Here is an 18,467-nt window from a genome sequence, read left to right on the forward strand (position 1 = left end):
GTCTTTGCAGGACTTAAATTCTGCACTTTCCAACATGTACCGATTAGATCTGCAATCTCTGGTTCCTCCGCCTTGCTTGGTCAATTATTCCAAACGCTTTGGAAAAGATACATATGTAGCTGCTGGAATTCCAAATTCACATGGACGTTTCCCACATTACCCATCAACCCTGGAGATTTATTTTAGACAGGCAAATTGGCAATCTGTTCACCATGATAGAAAATGTGATGTATGATGCCCCCAGTATTATCCTCAGAAATGGATTGGCGTTTCTCCCTATCCCTGGAAGTGACTGCTATGTGGCCCATTTTCCACAATGTGGATATATAAAAACATGGAAAATCGGAGGCTATTTGGTCATTGAGCCTGTTCTGCCATTCAATTAGATCAAGGCTGATCTTCTACCTCACCACCATTTTCCTCTCCACCACTTGCAACCCTTGATTACTTTACTATCTCGGAAAGTTCTAGTATCTAGTAGAGTTTTGGTGGAACAACATTCCAGTCCATTTTTTAATCCAGTCTGCCCGACTTACACTGGGAAAACACCTGCTCCTCTACTTCCTCAAACCACCAGCTACAAAGACTAAACTATAAGAATAATGAAAAACGAGTGTCATTACTCGTGTAATAATTATGATTGGATTGTATGACAATTATACTCTCCCTCTAATTATTTTTTTACCAGATTGCGATGAATCAAGTAGAACTTCATCACGTCTTTAAATCATTGCTGTCTCTAAAATACACTTTATCTCACTGTTCCAAAGCTAATAGACAAATAAGCAATTGCTCTTGGCTCAAATGTTCAATTGAATTTTTTTTATTAGTGTCACAAGTAGGCTTACATTAACATTGCAATGAAGTTACTGTGAAAATCCCCTAGTCGTCACACTCCGGCACCTGTTCGGGTACATGGAGGGAGAATTTAGTGTGGCCAATGCACCTAACCAGCACGTCTTTCGGACTGTGCAAGGAAACTGGAGCACCCGGAGGAAACCCACGCCTACACGGGGAGAGCATGCAGACTCCACACGGACAGTGACCCAAACTGGGAATCGAACCCGGGTCCTTGGCACTGTGAGGTAGCAGTGCTAACCACTGTGCCACTGTACTGCCCTATTAGTTCAGCATCAGGCATAGGATGTTGAGCCTAACAAAATATAAGAACCTTATTTTATAACGTTGAAAACTGAGTCATTGTAGGAGGGAAGTGGAATTATTTACAAAATCAAAAAATATTTATAAACGGGAACTTTTGAGTGACCTCTTGGTGAATATTACTACATCCGTACTTGAGTTTCTTTAATTGAATATTCATTTTAAGTGGGTGTACAGTTCTGTTTAGAATAGAATCACAGAATCATAAAATCCCCACAGTGTCGAATTCCTCACTCAGCAACACATTGCTGCCTGAAGGAGGTGACCGATACCCTTTACAGGACGGCCCATCATTATGTCAGGTTTGCTCTGGACGTGAATAGGCTTCACAACCATCTCAGGCTCCCAAGAGTGCAAGGTTCAACAGACTGCTCCCATGTCATAGAGTCATAGAGGTTTACAGCATGGAAACAGGCCCTTCGGCCCAACTTGTTCATGCCACCCTTTTTTAACCCCTAAGCTAGTCCCAATTGCCCACATTTGGCCCATATCCCTCTATACCCATCTTACCCATGTAACGGTCTAAATGCTTTTTAAAAGACAAAATTGTACCCACCTCTACTACTACCTCTGGCAGCTTGTTCCAGACACTCACCACTCTGTGTGAAAAAATTGCCCCTCTGGACACTTTCGTATCTCTATCCTCTCATCTTAAAACTATGCCCTCTAGTTTTAGACTCCCTTACCTTTGGGAAAAGATATTGACTATCTACCTGATCCTTGCCCCTCATTATTTTATAGACCTCTATAAGATCACCCCTAAGTCTCCTACGTTCCAGAGAAAAAAGTCCCAGTCTATCCAGCCTCTCCTTATAATTCAAACCATTAAGTCCCGGTAGCATCCTAGTAAATCGCTTCTGCACTTTTTCTAGTTTAATAATATTATTTCTATAATAGGGTGACCAGAACTGTACACAGTGGCTTTAGGGACACCATGGAGCAGCCCCTAATAAAGAACAAAGAAAAGTACAGCACAGGAACAGGCCCTTCGGCCCTCCAAGCCTGTGCCAATCATGATGCCCTAACTAAACTGAAAAAAAACCTTCTGCACTTACTCGGGCTGTGTCCCTCTATTCCCTCCCTATTCATGTGCCCATCCAGATGCCTCTTAAATGTTGCTAATGTGCCTGCTTCCATCACCTCCTCTGGCAGCGCGTTCCAGGCACCCACCACTCTCTGCATGAAAAGCTTCGCCCCACATCTCCATTCAACTTTCCCCCTCTTACCTTCAACCTGTGCCCCCTTGTAGTTGAAACTTCCACCCTTAGAAAAAGCCTCTGACTATCCACCCTGTCTATGCCTCTCATAATTTTCTAATCCTATATAAACTGCAAGGGCTACCATTCCATCAACATATAACTAGTGTGCGACCATTGCAATCACATCCTGAATGTGTGTGCACCTTACCCTGGGAGTTGCCATGATTCCTGCATCCCACATCACTCGCATGTTCAAGAGGCCAGAACATCATCAGAGAGGGTTTCCCGCATGATTGCTGTGACCTTCACAATTTGGCTATGTAAAGAGGTGAGCCCTTGGCAGAGAATGAACTGGAGAAAGAGCCCTCATTGGAAGATGAAGGAAGCCCAAGATATGTTTGAGAAATTTAGCAAGAGTTCTTCGAGGAGTGTGTTAGTAAAGAAAATGCAGTTGGACTAATGCATAATGGATTTATAACAATAGATAATAAGCTATTGCATAGGCATCAGCTTAGGAGCAGCACTCTCAGCTTTGAGACAGAAGGTCATAGGTTGACCACTCCAAAGATTTGAGCACACAGACTGATACTTCTGGATTCAATGCAGGAACTATGGTGGTTGAGCTTGGTTAATCGCCAGAAAGGAGCCATGTCAGTCTCCTGGTGGAGGGAGGAGCTCCCCCAATTAAGTCGGAGGGCAGGAGGGGCTGAGGCTGGATTCCCGGCTGGTGGCAGGATTTCAATCAGGCTCATAAAGAGCCAATGGACATGCATTGACTCTGAGCCCACTGCAATTCATTGGTGACTCAGGGGTTAAATGGGAGCCGTACAGCTTTCCTGTGTCAGGCATGTGAGCAGCTTCCTAAGGTACTCTGTGCCAAGAGACCCGGTGATGAGAAGTAGAGTGGGGGGAGAGGTGAGCTACTGAAATCACCCCTACCCTTTCCTCTGACCCATTTTCACCTTCTTCATTCCACAGTCCCCAGTCTCCCTCACTCATTTTTGGCCTCCGTCCCTCAGCAATCCTGGGCCTCTGGTGGGGAGGTGACAGAGATTCACAACCGGTCTTTCAGCTGTTGGGCTAACTGAACCCAGCCCCTAATTCTCTGTTAATTGATATAGCCTTAGAGACTGTAGCAGGAATCATGCTCCCAGACTTTGAATGAGTAAAGCTGCTATGGCTCTGATGTATTCAGATTCTTTATCACACTCGTAAAATAACACCATTGGCTTTGTCACCACTGAGATATTGGGTCATGTTAACCTAATGCACCTGGTGGGAAGCTGATAGGTTTCCAGTCAGCCACCTGCCTTTCTCTATTGATTTCAGTGGAGAGTTAAAACTGGGCAGTAGCCCATATCTACCTGTTTGCTGCAAAGTAGGTTAGGTAAGATTACTCCCATTGTTTATGCATGAGGCACAACACAAACCACAATGAACGAGCTATTTCAGTTAATTAGAATGGAGGGATGAAAGCTTTGCATATGTGTTATGCAAGCAAAGAACTAGGTTGAATGTGAGGAGGTTTAACTTTTCACAGAGTGCTGGCAATCTTTGCAACAAGTTGCTGGTTTGTGTAATGAGTGTGAATTCACAGCAAGCTTTCAAAAGAAGGAAGAATAAATTTCTTAACTGTTATAATAATATATAAAGGGTAGGTGGAATATAAGGCAACATGCCTCCGCTCCCATGAAATGCACTTGTGTCATCAGAGGCAGTTTCTGGATTTTCTTCTCTCTGGATAGTGTTATACTTCAAGTCAGAAACTCCAAAGTGTTTTATGAAGTCCACCTGGATCATAGGTTTTGCAACTTGAATTTGGCTAGGGTAAGCATGAGATGTTTCAATTCAGGTATGATTCAAATGACCCACTAGGGAGCTTTTATCAAACAAAGTTTATTTAAGAGTACAGTTAACATGTATAGAAAGAAAATTAGCAAGAACTTTTACCAGTTGCAAACAAGAAAAAAAAACATGATATTGTATAAATCATATCAGCTAAACACCGTTTCAACCAAATAAATCCGATAAACAAAACCCTTGCCGCAGGTTTAGCACAGAAAATTTGAATGCAAATGTAATGTTGGAACTTAGTCCTTTGGTTGGATGCTGTAGTTCTCTTGATACACACACAGTCAAGCTTGAAGTCAGAGCAGCTTCCCAAAACACCAGGGAGAGAGAGAGAGAGGGAGACTTTAGGTACTAGCTAGCAAACCACCAGCAGAAGTTTCACTCCAGGAAGGCAAGAAGCCTTGCTTCTCGTTAGCCAGCAGAATTTTCAATCTCAGAGAGAGAGAAAATAAACCTGCCTGCCACTTGACAACCAGAATAGGTTCTGACTCTAAAACCAAAACTGAAAATGAATCCTTGGATTCTCCTGGGGAGGAATCACCTGACTTTGACTCGTCAACCAATCATCCCCCTCACAATGTAGGGTCATTAAAAAAAATCCCAGAAAGTACCTGAGGCCCCGAGTAGAAATAAACAAAACCCCATTTAAGCCATTGAAGCAGCACTTCTACCAGACAACCTGGCAACAATTATAAAAACCAAAAGCTGCTTAACTGCAGAGAACATGATTTAAAAAATTAAAGGCACACTGACTTCACAATTGACATGGGTTTTTTGTATGGTTTATTGTCCCTCTCAGAAATTATATGACAGGTGTATTGCAATGGGGTTCATGGTGCTAAATGGTGCAATTTTGGTATGGGATAAACTCCAACTGTTACTTGCCTGTCTGTCATTTTTACATTTGTAAATTGAAAACCTTGATCAACTTGTGTGCAGCAGTGTGAAGTATCTCTTTGAAATGTTAGGGACTTCCTTCCACACATGGTTATAATTAGCTTTACTTCAAGGAGATCGTCGACGGCCAGAATTTTGCGTATAAAATTCAGGCGGGCTGCTGAACTGGAAGTGTGTAAAATCGTGTGAGAAGACAGCGGGCGCAGTCGTGACATCGTAGTGCCCTAGCAGAACATTTCGATAGGCGAATGTACACACAAGTTGGAAGCACACCTGCCGACAACCAAGAAGCCAATTTAAATGAATGAGATGGCTGGGATTTTACAATGGCCCGTCTGCTCTTACGGTTGGCGGGTGAGCCACTTGGCCAGGAAGCCTTCACACTTCAGCTGCAGCCTGAATTCAGGGCGGGTTGAAAGGTGAAGGCTCAACCAAAATGAACAAGTGTGTCTGGGATCTGAGGTCCGTGTATGATTTGTGATGATTCTGGGCCTTTTAGAAATACATTTGTTTCATGTTTCTTCTAAGTGGTTTGTTTAAAATTCACAACCGTTTTGCAGGGTGACAGCTTGGTCTAGGAATATCTATAAATTAGTAACTGGGATTACTCGCTCCAGACATGGAGGCCGCGATTTTACTGGATTGCCCCACCCACAGATGGAGCAAGCCGAGAGATCAGGATCGCGCCCAATTTCTCGGCTCCTGCGATTTTATTGGCACCGGACTTCTGGCACAATCAGCCTCTTGCCCATTTCCGGGGAGAGGATGATTAACATATTTAAATGGCTATTTGCATGTCATTAGCGAGTCCGGAACATAATTGTCTGGGCTCACTTGCCTTTATGCCCTTACCGGTAGAACCAGAGGCCTCAGGGAGGTCGAGGGCAAGGGGGTGTGCCTTGCGTAGTGCCAGCCTGGCATCTGGGCAATGCCCAGCAGGCAACTTGGCACTGCCAACCAGGCCGGCCCCGTGACCCACATCGCTGCCCCTCTGACCCTCCCCAAGCCCCTATTGCTGGCCTCCCCGATATCTCCCGATGTCATCCCATCCCCCGCCAGCTCCAATCTCCCTGACCCACCCTGATGGCCAGCCCCAATCAGCTCCATCCCTCCCTCCACCACTGATCCTATGCAGAGTGGCAGCGGGACCCCCCCATCCCCACCGACCTTTCTTCACATAGTCCCCCCCCGCCAGGCCCCGTCCCTTTGGCACTGAGAGATGCCTGGTGGGCAGTGCCAAGGTGCCCATTGGGCAGTGCTAGGGAGCCAGGCTGGCACTGCCAGATTGGCAATGGCCTGGCAGCCCTCCTTACACCCCCCCCCCCCACCTCCTGGGGGTCCTCCATGGCCTCTCTTCACTCCAGCAGGGTTGGGCCACCAGCTCCCCATTAGTGGGAGCTGTTGTAAATCCTGCTGGAGTGAACCACTCCTGGTCGGGGGGGAGGCTAGTAGGCCCAGAGACTCCAGTCCCAGGCCCATTAATGATATTAAAATGCCAGTTAGAATATTTAAAACAGCTCAGCGCCGACTTCCAGCACAGAGCTAATGATGCCGGAAATCATGGCCTCACTAAGGCCCGGATTTTCAGCGGGGAGCTCACTAAACAGCCTCTGCTGATGTCTCCTGGCCCATTGCGCTGCTAGAGCAGCACAATGGGCTTGGTGAATTGCCCCCAGTATTTCTGTTTCATTTTAAAATACAAGCAGTTGCTGCCTTGGCTGCCAGAAGAAAGCAGTGTCTCTCTGCATCTCTCTCTGTCTCTCTCTCTCTCCTCAGAGGTGTTCTGAAAGCTCTATGACTGTTAACCTAAGGCAAGCAAGTATGCCTGCATTTTGCAGACTAATTTTGAAGAGAGGTTTAAGTCTATGAGGGAAATGCTGCTGGATTGGAACTCATAGTGATAAGTTAGCAGTTAAGAGTTGTATCTTGTCATGTTTAAGTATTGTTCAATTGCTAAAGGTTAAGCTAATTCATTTGTTATCATGAAACTGTGTTGTTACATAAAGTTTGTTTTGTTAAAAACTTCCTAGTGTGTCAGTAGAATTCGCCTGGTATGAACCATCGTACTAATGCGAAATAGAAAATTGTTGGGGTCTCGTCTGGCTTCATAATGGGGTTTCTGACCTGGTACCCCAACAGATTGTGCTGCTCACACACTCGTGGTGTAGTTTTCCAGCTAGTATTTATTTTTCACAGCTCTCTCAGACAACTCCACAGTAGTTGTCCCCCTGAGGGAGCACATTATTGCACCATCTTGCATGATCCATTTTCTCAGCACCTGCCCTCTACCCATCCTCCCCAGCAGTGTTCTGCCTTTCACAGAGCTCATTACGCGCTGAGTGGCCAGTCGCTGGAACATGCGCTCCGGGGCTGATCGTGCTGAGAATGGGTTTCAGGCCCGCGTCCCAGCCTGCCGAGTGCGGGTGCCCGCTGAGAGAAAATTTCAGGCCCAGGCCTTTGGTATGAACCTGCCCCAAAAATTAGACCAATTCTGCAATATAACATGTAAAACGTTTCCTGGTTGATTATTTTCAAAATGGGCTTCGCCATAATTCAACAATTAGATTGCTGCAACGAGCAATCGGGTAAAGCAAGATAATTTGTTCGTACAACTGGTTTTAAGCCATCCAGTTCAAACACAAATGTCCCGTGGATCTGCTTACAAAACATTTTTGATCTGGCATCTAAGTTACATATTTGAATGTCCTTTGTTGTAGTTTATCTTCAAACATTAAACAATCCATGGCTGACTTGTTTCATTTCATCAGTCGTTCTCAAGCCATCAGATGTGGGGGCATTGCCAGGGGTTATCATAGATCCGCATCACTCTGCAATGTCAGATTAATCCTAGACTTTTGCTTCGGGTCCAGTTCTGAGTTGAGGGTTAATGCAGAAATGGCTTTGCTGTTTTCTATGTCCCAAGGAAAAACAGTTAAGCCAATAATTATTGTAAACCTATTGTCTGCTCTCGCTCCCCATTTCACTTATCTGTTTAAAGTTCGATAAATCTAATCTGTCTGGCAAATCAGAGCCTAAGCCACAGTCTGATGGGGTGTTTATTCTGCTGCCTTGCGCATGATGTATCCATAAACTGAAATATAGTAACAAGGATTTCCTCTTCAGCCCCCTGAGCTCACATCAAATACCACACATTATACAAATAGAGGCAGGCTTTGGTTTGTCGGAAGTAGAGGTTAAGGGAATGGGTTGTCACACTGAACCTGAGAAAAAGCATCCCGTGTAAAAAAAAAACCCAAACAGTGGCGGCAGAAATTGCAAATCTCCTGAAAAAAAATGTTGTGGACATTGACATAATCCAGATTTGGTGGAGGCAGAATTGTGTTTAATAGGCACTTTATTGTACTGCAAATGACAGCAGAACAGTACAGAGGAGGGGGGGGGGGGGGATATTCACCATTCTAATTTCTGAGATCTTCACTCATTGTCCTTTTAATTTGCCTGGTTGCCTTGATGGCAAGTCCTTTTTTTTTGTTGTATAATTTTGAACAACGTGTATAAACTGTAAAAAGGAAAACCGAGCTAATTAGCATGCCAGGTCAGTGCTGCAGTGATGTCACCGGCAGGACTAAATCCCTGTGTTCAGTTCTCAGAGCCTGCATTCATCTCCTGGAGGCAAATGGAGCGCAGTTCTGAGCCGGCTGCAAGCAAGAGCATCCATCGTCGCAGCTGATTTGAAAAAAGCTTGTTTGTTTTTTTTAAAAAAACATTCTTGATACATTGTGTTCCGTAACATTACCGGCGATGCTCAGAAGCATCAGCCGAACAGTGCTCTGCTAGAGGTCCTAAGTACTGGATTTTCCTATGCTACGGAGGGAGAGAGAAAAACGAGAGTGAAAAAAAAACTACAAAAATAGAATAAGCACGTTGAAGAATGCCAGCACAGAAGATGGAGTGGGAACTGGTAGTGTTAGTTGCATGTGAAGTTAATGAGCAGATATTCACAAACCAAGAGGTTCAGGTATGGTATACACTCATTATTTTTAATGTTTTTGGACCACTCATGCTTTGGCATATCGTGAAGATTGAATTGATCAAACTGCAATCCTTGTTGGTGCAAAGCACATAATATGTACGATAATCTTTTACATAAAAGCAAGGTATGAATTCCAAATGGCTATCTACCTATACAGCAAATAGGACACCAAGATTGGATGCACTTGTGAGGGAAAGAGTAACCACTGAGTGCCTTGTGGTTTTTTTTAAATGACACTTGATTTAATATATACCTGGGAAAATATTGTTAGCATAAAATATATCACTTAAATGTATTCTTTGATCTATATATGTTTGGTACTTTATCCTAGGACTCATGTCTTTGCGATTTTTAATATTGTTATTTAGTAACAATATCAGAAAGATATAGTTCACAATGTAATTCAGTTTAAATGTTTCTGTATTCTTGTAGCAATTGCAGTTTCCCTTTTCCCTTACTCTCTTCCCCCCACTCTCTTCCCCCTCACAAGTGCACCTAATCTTTGTGTCCTATTGAATATTTCCATGTCCTGAGACACATAAACAATAGGACTTTCAAACCCTACATTAAGATTTTTTTTTGCTGCTGACACATTTAAATGTCGTTTGCCAAAAGTGTTGTGTTTTTGAATAGCTTCGGTCCACCTTTCCTCCGGCCAGCCACGCTGGGTGGATTGAAGATGCTAAGGGAATGGAATGAGGGAAATGGTGGCAAACGTTCCACCTTTTTAGTTGCAGTCTGTAACACTCTCCTCCTGACAATCTGCAAGGTGACCTTGATCAATATCTGCAGTTGCCCGTGTGTTGTCCTGACCAAAATCCGGGGTGGGCAGTGTTCGGAAAAGAGAGGAAAGCACCAAAATGATATCTATTTTAAAGATAATGTCTACAAAATATTGGGGTGGACTGGATTAGAATGGTGCCTATGGGACCTCGCTTCGTATTTAGCACGGAGAGATTAGATTGAAACCTTCTGTTTCTAATAGCACATTTATACAAAATGAGTTGTGCAATTCCTTATGGATGTGGGCCACATGTCATATTCTGGCACAATTTACACTAGATTGGCTATCGCTTGGAGAGACCACAAGGACTGGTGATGTGCAGACATGTAACTCATTACAATGGATGAAGTTGAGATGAAGTATATTATTGGGACGGAAGTATATCTGCTGGTGTGATATCCAATCTGGGAATCCTTGATGCCTGGCATTGGATTGGCACAAAAATTCAACAAAAACATAAACTTAGGGCGAGGTGGCTTTTAACTTTCTCTTTGACTCTGTGCTAGCCTGACATCAGAATCCAAACAGTTATGCTGCTGAATAGTTTGTATTCCTGACAAGTTGTTATGCATGTTAATGCCTCACCTGTTAAAGTGGGGATTGAATTATGCACGTGGGCTTTGGCCCAACTTGTTCCAGCAAAAATGATAACAAAATGAAAGTGCAAAAATTTCCAAAGCAGCCTATGGGTCCAAAATTGCTTGGAAGGTTGGAGGCAGGGAGTAAGGACAAAAGAGGCCTGGTTTAATTGGTGGGATATGACAAAGAGTGTTCCTCAGGCAAAGTTCAGTACTGAGGTCTCAGCTTTGTACTAGGCGGCATGGACAAGTTGGGCCGAAGGGCCTGTTTCCATGCTATAAACCTCTATGACTCTCTGACTTTTATCAAAGATGGAGGATTAGAGAATTGTGCATCCAAGTGTGCAGCTGACAGTAAGTTGAGAGACACAGTAAGTTTATTTATTAGTTTATTTACCATTATTAGTGTCACAAGCAGACACTGCAATGTAGTTACTGTGAAAATCCCCTAGTCGCCACACTCTGGCGCCTGTTCAGGTACACTGAGGAAGAGTTTAGCACGGCCAATGCACCTAATGTCTTTCGGACTGTGGGAGGAAACCAGAGCACCTGGAGGAAACCCACGCAGTCATACAGTAAGTGATACCGTTGGGAAAAGGAAGTTACAAAAAGACATTCACAGATCAAGTGAATGGGCTAAACTTTGGCAAATGGAGTTCAGCATGAAGGCCAATGCGATTGCTTACTTTGAGTTCAAGAAGGACAGATCAGAGTGGGGGAAGAGCTTGTTCATATAAGCAGCGCTATGCAAACCTCTGTTGGTTCCCTTGGGGCAGGCTACAACAAGGGCTTCTACGTATGCAGCCTGCATTGACATCATTGTGAATGCTGCTCACTTAAGAGGCCTGTAGCGCTGCCTGTCTGTGAATCCACCAGCTACATCAACAGATTTCTCTTTCAGTCTGTTTTAAATGGTGATACATTAGGAATTGTTGAGGAGTCGAGTTTTGAGGTTTCTACATACACGTCAATAAAAGAGAGCAGATAGGTATCAAAACGCAATCAAGAAGTTTAATGAAATGTTGGCTTTCATCTCAATCGGTCTGAAGTATAGAGGAGACACCATCTGGAGTGCTGCATTCAGTTCTGATCACTGCACCTCAGGAAGGGGATATTAGCTATGCAAGGGGTGCAGCACAGATGCAACAGAATAACACTGGGATCTAAATTCAGGATAAGTTGAATAAACGTGTTTTCCTATTAAGGATGGAAGATTAAGAAGCAAACTTATTAGGTGTGATTTTCCCACCTCTCCACACCTGGTGCGGATCGCGCCGGTCCAGGAAAATAGTGTGCAGGTCTAGAAATCGGTTTTGCGCCCAGCGCCAAATAGTTTGCAAACCTCCCAGCCCCTTTCTAATGGCACGATCCAGATTGCACCCAGGGAGGGTGTGAGGCTGATTAGCATATTTAAAGTGGCATTTAAATACGCATAGCCCATTCAACTTCCAGCGCGTGGGATTTTCCAGCCTTCAGGCACGTGCGATAATGGTAAGAATCACTACTGGTCTCCATTAGCAAAGACCTGGCGCAATGGTCGTGCAGGGGACCTCGGACGCCATTGAAGCTCCGAGGTGATCACAGGGCATGGTTGGGCAGTGCCCATTGGATAGAGGCCTCCTGGCAGAGTCTACTTGCACACTTCAATGTTATGATATATTGACTGGTAGACAAATGATTTTCCAAATAGTGCTTAACATTGAAGATTGGAGGCTATTTTTTTTTCTTGGTACCATTATGAATAATAGAACATCTGTCACTTAGGATGGTGAATTATATAGACCATATTATATGCAATTTGCTGTATTATGACTTTTATGACAAATTAGGCACTTTTTAAAAGTCACCACTTAAATCTGCTTAAAATGCATCTTTATTCACCTGCGTTCTATTTTACAAAGATTGAAAAGTTGTGGAACAATGAGTTTAAAATTGTAATCACTTAATATTTAAATTATTATATCTTCTTATGCTGTTTGAAATTTCCTATTAATTAAGTTGCTGTTCTTTGACATCTTTGATTTGCCAAAGGACTAATATTAACAGTTGTATTTAATCCCTGCTGAACAATATGAAAGAATTAATTAAAGTGTTGCCAATAAAATGATACTGTGATTACTTCCACAAGAGCATAATCCTTCTTTTGGAAACTATCGACCAGAAGTAAGTTCTGGAGAAATAGGGGAGGAAAAAGTGCTCATTTTGTTATTTATGGCAAAATTCTGAGTCACTTTATTAAATAGATAGTCTGAAGAAAATATAATTTGTATCTGAGGAAATGTACTAGAGTATCTGTATAGTAGTTGAATTTATTACAGTGGAAGGGAAATTAGACTACATGGGCTTTACTTAATGTGGGTAAGTTATCAGTCATGGGTTATTGGTTCTCTTCATCAAGATTGACTTATAATAAATCACATTCTAATCAGATAAGCACCATAAATAAGCATTTTCTATCTCCGAAAGTTTGAAGGACTCTGTAACATCTTAAAATGTAGAGTTGATGTAAGTTAATAGAAAGTAATGGGACTTGGGATAGACAAATTTCAAAGATCTGGGGCAGGATTTTCCCGTCCCGCCTCACCAGGGGAATTGTAGCGGGTGGGGGGGAACCATGCAAAGGTCAGTTGACCTTGGGTGAGATTTTCCGGTCATGCAGTGAGTGCAACCAGAAAATCCCACCCCTGATGCTTTCCTCTCCGGAGTATTAAAAGATATAACTGAGGATATCGCACGTGTGCTTGCTTTAACTTTCCAAAGCTCTCTAAATTCGCAAATTAAGCCTTTTTTTATTGAAAAATGTCAAATGTCGCTTCCATTTCTTTCAGAAGGAAGGGAGGGAGCAATCACGCCAATTACAGACTCATCAATTTAGTATCAGTTGTGGGAAAGTTAATGGCATGTAACACCAGAAACAGTGTCAGTGAGTACCTGGACAAGATTAACTGATCATATGGGAAGAATAGATCACATGCAACTAATGTAATTCCATTTTTGCAAAGGTCACTTATATATTTAAAAGGGTTGCAGGTTGCTTTAAGAGCAGATCACATAATTTGATGGTGATATCATTCAGATGTTTGCACAGGCTGCTGTTTTACTCCCAGTTTTGCACTCTGTGCAGAGCAAAGAACAGCTCTTCAATAAGTCTGTGTGCAAACCACATCCTTTCTCCTCCTGTTAAAACCCACAACACCCTACCATAGTTAGGACATTACAGTCATAGCGTGGTGGTTAGGGAAGTATCTACGGATGTTGTTTATATGGACTTTAGGGAGGCATTTGACAAAGTTCAGCAAAGATATTATAGCAAAAATAAAAGCACACAGAATTGTAAATAACCCTATGACATTGGTTAAGTGGTTGGAGTCAGAGATTGGGGATAAATGGAATAGTAAGAAGTCTCACAACACCAGGTTAAAGTTAAACTAGCTGTTCTGTCTGGAGACAATACACATCTCTTTAACCTGTGTTTAATGTTCCCTCCACCCACATTATCTGTACCTTTAAGACCTGGCTGGCTGTAGAGATTTGCATTCTAATTAGTGTTCTGTAACTTGATGTTGTGTCTCTGTGCACTGTTGGAGAACAGATTTTCACTCCATCTGACGAAGGGGCAGCGCTCCGAAAGCTTATGGTATTTGCTACCAAATAAACCTGTTGGACTTTAATCTGGTGTTGTGAGATTTCTTACTGTGCTTACCCCAGTCCAACGCCGGCATCTGCACATCATAAATGGAATATGCATTGATTGCTGGAACATGACGTCAGATAAGGAATGTGTTCTAATGACTCAGAATTTTGCCATAAATATTAACAAATTGAATTGAAAAATAAAGCATTGTATTATTTGGTTTATAGATTTCACCAGGTTAGGAGGCAGGGTAAGTTGTCTGGATGGGAACAACAAGTTACAAAGGGGCATAGACAGTGGTGGCATAACTGTGGCAGATGGAGTTCAATGTGGGGACATAGGGAGTCATCCACTTTGCGTTCAATAAAGACAAATTGGATTTTTTTAGAAAGTTGAAGTCTACGAGCTGTGGAGGAGCAAAGAGAACTTGGGTGTCTGCACAAATGACTAAAAACTAGTTCACAGGTCAAAACAGATATCAAAAGGCTACTAGAACTTTGTTTTTCATCTCAAGGGGGCTGGAATACCAAGGTGATGAAATGATGCTTCCCTAGAACAGAAGCTTGGTCCAACACTGTGGGTTGGATTATATGGCCTCCTGCACATGTTTTCAGGTGAGATGGGTCAAGGCATATAAAATACATCCTGTGGCTAGCTTACCAACTCCTCTATTCAGCCCCTCCTTGTGCCTGATAACATGGAGGTTTGGTAAACACCCACTGGGCCACCCACCCTTAGGCCGACTCAGGCCCTTAACTGCCCACTTAAGGGCCTCAATCCACCGCCGGTGTTATAAGATGTCAGGCGGTGGCAGGCAGTCCAGTGTGCAAAGGCCCTTTTTACAAATGCTTTCTTGAAGAGGCGGGAAGGAAAGGAGGGACGTCAATCGAGGGATGCCCTGATTTCAAGTTATGACCCCTCCCCTCCCACACATACACACACACTCTGCTTTGTTGCTCCACACCTGGCCTCCAAAACCCACCCACCCAACTGCCAGCCCTCTCCTCCAAGGTGGCTGAACACTTCCTGACTAGGCCCAGGATGTATCTCACTTGAGGATCCATTGCTTTTCTCCATGTAGAAGCTTGCAGGCCCTGCAGAGCCCACTGCTGGGCGCTGAAGCCATCAGAGTGCCAGCCAATCTTATTGGCTGCCTGCTGTTGAGGGCAGGATGTCCGATTCACTGAGGGGCGGAAATCTGACCCTCAGCCTGTTTATGCTGCAGGCGTTTTGAAAGTCAGTCCATTCAGGACCAACCTTTCTTCCAGGGGTGTGAGAAATATGTCCCCCTGTTTTATCCAGGAAAGATAGACTGACCTTGAGAGGGTACAGTGCTAATTCACCAGAGTTGTGCCATACTTAAAGGATTAAATTGCAAATACAGGTTTCATGAACTTGATTTGTAGTCCCTTGAGCTTAGAATGTTGAGGGATGGTCTAATTGAAGTGTTTAAAATGATAAAGGAATTCGATCGGGTCAATAGATAAAGTTTCGTGCCGGATTTCAAAGCATCTAAACATTTGTTGGAATTTTTAGGCCCCATGGGAAGCAGACTAGCTGGCAGGGATGCTGTAAAATCGGGTACCATGGTGTGCCAGCCTCCGCTGCCACTTTACCTGTGACAGGGTAGGTGCAGGTGGTTTGGCTGCCCATGGGCCAATTGCGGCACTTAAGACACCAATTAATGGCTGCTTAAGGGCTCCTTCCCAACACCGTTGGTATTTCATCAGAGATCAGAGGTTTTGGCCCTACTTACAGGCTGGGAGCTTCTCTCTCCTGTTTGGATACCCTGTGCTCAATGGAGGTCCCCCCAACCCCTTCGCCAGAACATGCCAGCCGGCCCCAGTAAAATCCCAGACTTACCTGGGTGTCTGGATCCATGCCCTCTTCACTGAAGACTGCCTATAGTACCCACAGTCGCTACCACTTCAGGAGGTACCGCTGGGATCAGAGAGCTGCCAGTTATTTGTTTGGCTGGCAACTCTCTCGAGATGGACTTCCACCCCCAATTCCACCTCACTGGGGGTGGAAGTCTCTCTACCAAGTCTCTCTCTCAGCCAATTAATGACTCTCCATTAAATTGCCTGGCCAAACAGAGGTCGGCTCACCCTTGACTTTTCAGCTGGGGTTTGGGGATGGGGCCACTGCCTCCATGTAAAATTCCAGCTATAATGTTGAACTTAAAACTGGACTATTTAGAAGTGAAATGGAGATGCATGTTTTCACACCACAGGTAATGGAAATCTGGAATCCTCGCTTTTTCCAGAATGCTGAGTCGGTTGAAATTTTCAGGACTGAGATTGATAGTTTTTTATTAGATAAGGACATCAAGGGTTATAGAGTAAAGGTGGGTAAATTGAGTTAAAGTACAGATCTGTTGTGAGGGTCTAATTGGCCTGTCTCTTATGTCCTGGTCTTTAATGTGGGCGATGTATGCTGTTATGTAATTGAGATAGTTTAAACAATTTATGTTTGTTTGGGGTATTAGGAATAGGGTTTAAGTTAAGCTTAATTTTGTGTTTCTGTAGTTGTGTGCTAACAATGGGTTAAAATTTCAGTTTAGCTTCATGTTAAACGCAGGTGCCTGCCAGTCTGTGGCTTTGAGTTTCACTTTGAACTTTGCCTGCATTGTAATTAAGGGTTTACAATGTAAAAGCTATTACAGGCGTTTTTTTTAAAAAGCTGTTGCTTAACAAACAGAGGTCCGCACTGAAAATCAGAAGTAGTTTGAGTTGAGTTGGGACCAGGTAACCCAAGAAGCAAAATGTTTTTTACCGAGGCTGCCAGTACAGGCCAAAGAAGTAAAGAGCAGAAAGCAAGTCCCAGAAGCTAAAGAACAGGAAACTCCAGACACCAAGGAAGTCAAAGGGACAAAGAACTGGAATCCAAACAAGATATTCTTCACTGAAATTAAAGAAAGGGGCAGAGGGAGACTCCCAGTTAGAGACAGAAATGCAAGGTGCAGACCTGGAGAGGTTAGCGAGCAAGAAGACGGATATCTGAAATAAACCTAAGGTTGGTGATACGGCCTGTGAAGCAGTGGTGTTCTGTTGGCATGGCTGAGATATTGTGTGGAAGCGTGAATGCACGTGGCAATCCAGGGCAGAGGAATACCAAAAAGGAGAGGCAGAAATCTGGATGTGCACCCTTGGTGAAGGCATCCATGAGAGAGCCTTGTGCGGGAAGAGATTCCAAAGCACATTCTTCGAGAGTGGAGTTTGGAAACCCTTGTGTGAAAGCCAGAGTTCCAGTGAGACCAGTTGGTTCACACTGTGACAAGCAGCTGGGAGGAATTTGATGAGAAATCAAAGAAGTTGTATTGAGTGGTGTCTGCTGCTTGGTTTCAGAGTGTGGTGTGTCTGACCACATTTCACCTATTGGTTTACATGGACTGTGTACATATTTAGAACATTAGAGTATGAGATAAAGTTTGTAACTTGTGCCATCCTTATAAATTTGTATATATCTCTAAAGGTATAGCTAGAGTGACGGAGTAGTGATTTATAGTTAATCTTTTCTTATTTAACAAAGGTTTTATTCTTTTGTTAAAAATTGATTGTCAGTACTGCAACTCTGTTCATCCACATCTTGAAACAAAAGGTAAAAGTTGGGAACTGTCGAACCCAACCAGCTGGGATCATAGAAACATAGAAACTAGAAGCAGGAGTAGGCCATTCAGCCCTTCGAGCCTGTTCTGCCATTCATTATGATCATGACTGATCATCAAATTCAATACCAGATCCCGCCTTCCCCCCTCCCACCCCTATCCCTTTGAGCTCCAAGAACTATATCTAAAGAAACATAGGGTAGGCGATGGCCTGGTGGTATTATCGCTCATCTATTAATCTAGAAACTCAGCTAATTTTCTGGGGTCCCGGGTTCAAACCCCACCACGGCAGATGGTGGAATTTGAATCAATAAAAAATATCTGGAATTGAGAATCTACTGATGACCATGAAACCATTGTCGATTGTCAGAAAAATCCATCTGGTTCACTAATGTCCTTTAGGGAAGGAAATCTGCCATCCTTACCTGGTCTGGACTACATGTGACTCTAGAGCTACAGCAATGTGGTTGACTCTCAACTGCCCTCCTAGGGCAACAAGGGATGAGAAATAAATGCTGGTCAGCCAGCGGCACTCGTGTCCCACAAATGAGCAAAAAATCATAATGATTCGCTATCAAGTCCATGAGCCAAACAGTGTAGACAGTTTAACTACATTGTGCTAGATCTTCCAACTTTTGCACTCCAGAACCTGTCTCATTGCCCTAAGTTAGCATCACTGCTTTGGTGAATGCACAGGAGGTAGTAGGGTCCCACCCACGGTGGGATCACAAGTTCCTGCCCAAAGTCAATGGACCCTGTTCT

General features: G+C 43.6%; 1 protein-coding gene across 2 annotated transcripts in view; it reads left to right on the forward strand.

The window, feature by feature from the left end:
• rcan3 (regulator of calcineurin 3) overlaps positions 1–18,467 on the forward strand; it is a 155,187-nt gene that overhangs the window by 36,945 nt on the left and 99,775 nt on the right. The window contains exon 1 of one of the 2 annotated variants that reach the window (XM_078237189.1): positions 8,999–9,087. The exons of the other annotated variant lie outside the window; for it this stretch is intronic. Within the exon in view, the coding sequence (XP_078093315.1) occupies positions 9,001–9,087 (87 nt within the window). The 5' untranslated portion in view covers positions 8,999–9,000. Of the gene's footprint in view, positions 1–8,998; positions 9,088–18,467 lie in introns of those variants that run through there. 2 annotated transcript variants of the gene reach the window in all.

This window comes from Mustelus asterias, chromosome 21, assembly GCF_964213995.1.
Source record: "Mustelus asterias chromosome 21, sMusAst1.hap1.1, whole genome shotgun sequence".
Lineage (NCBI taxonomy): Eukaryota > Metazoa > Chordata > Chondrichthyes > Carcharhiniformes > Triakidae > Mustelus > Mustelus asterias.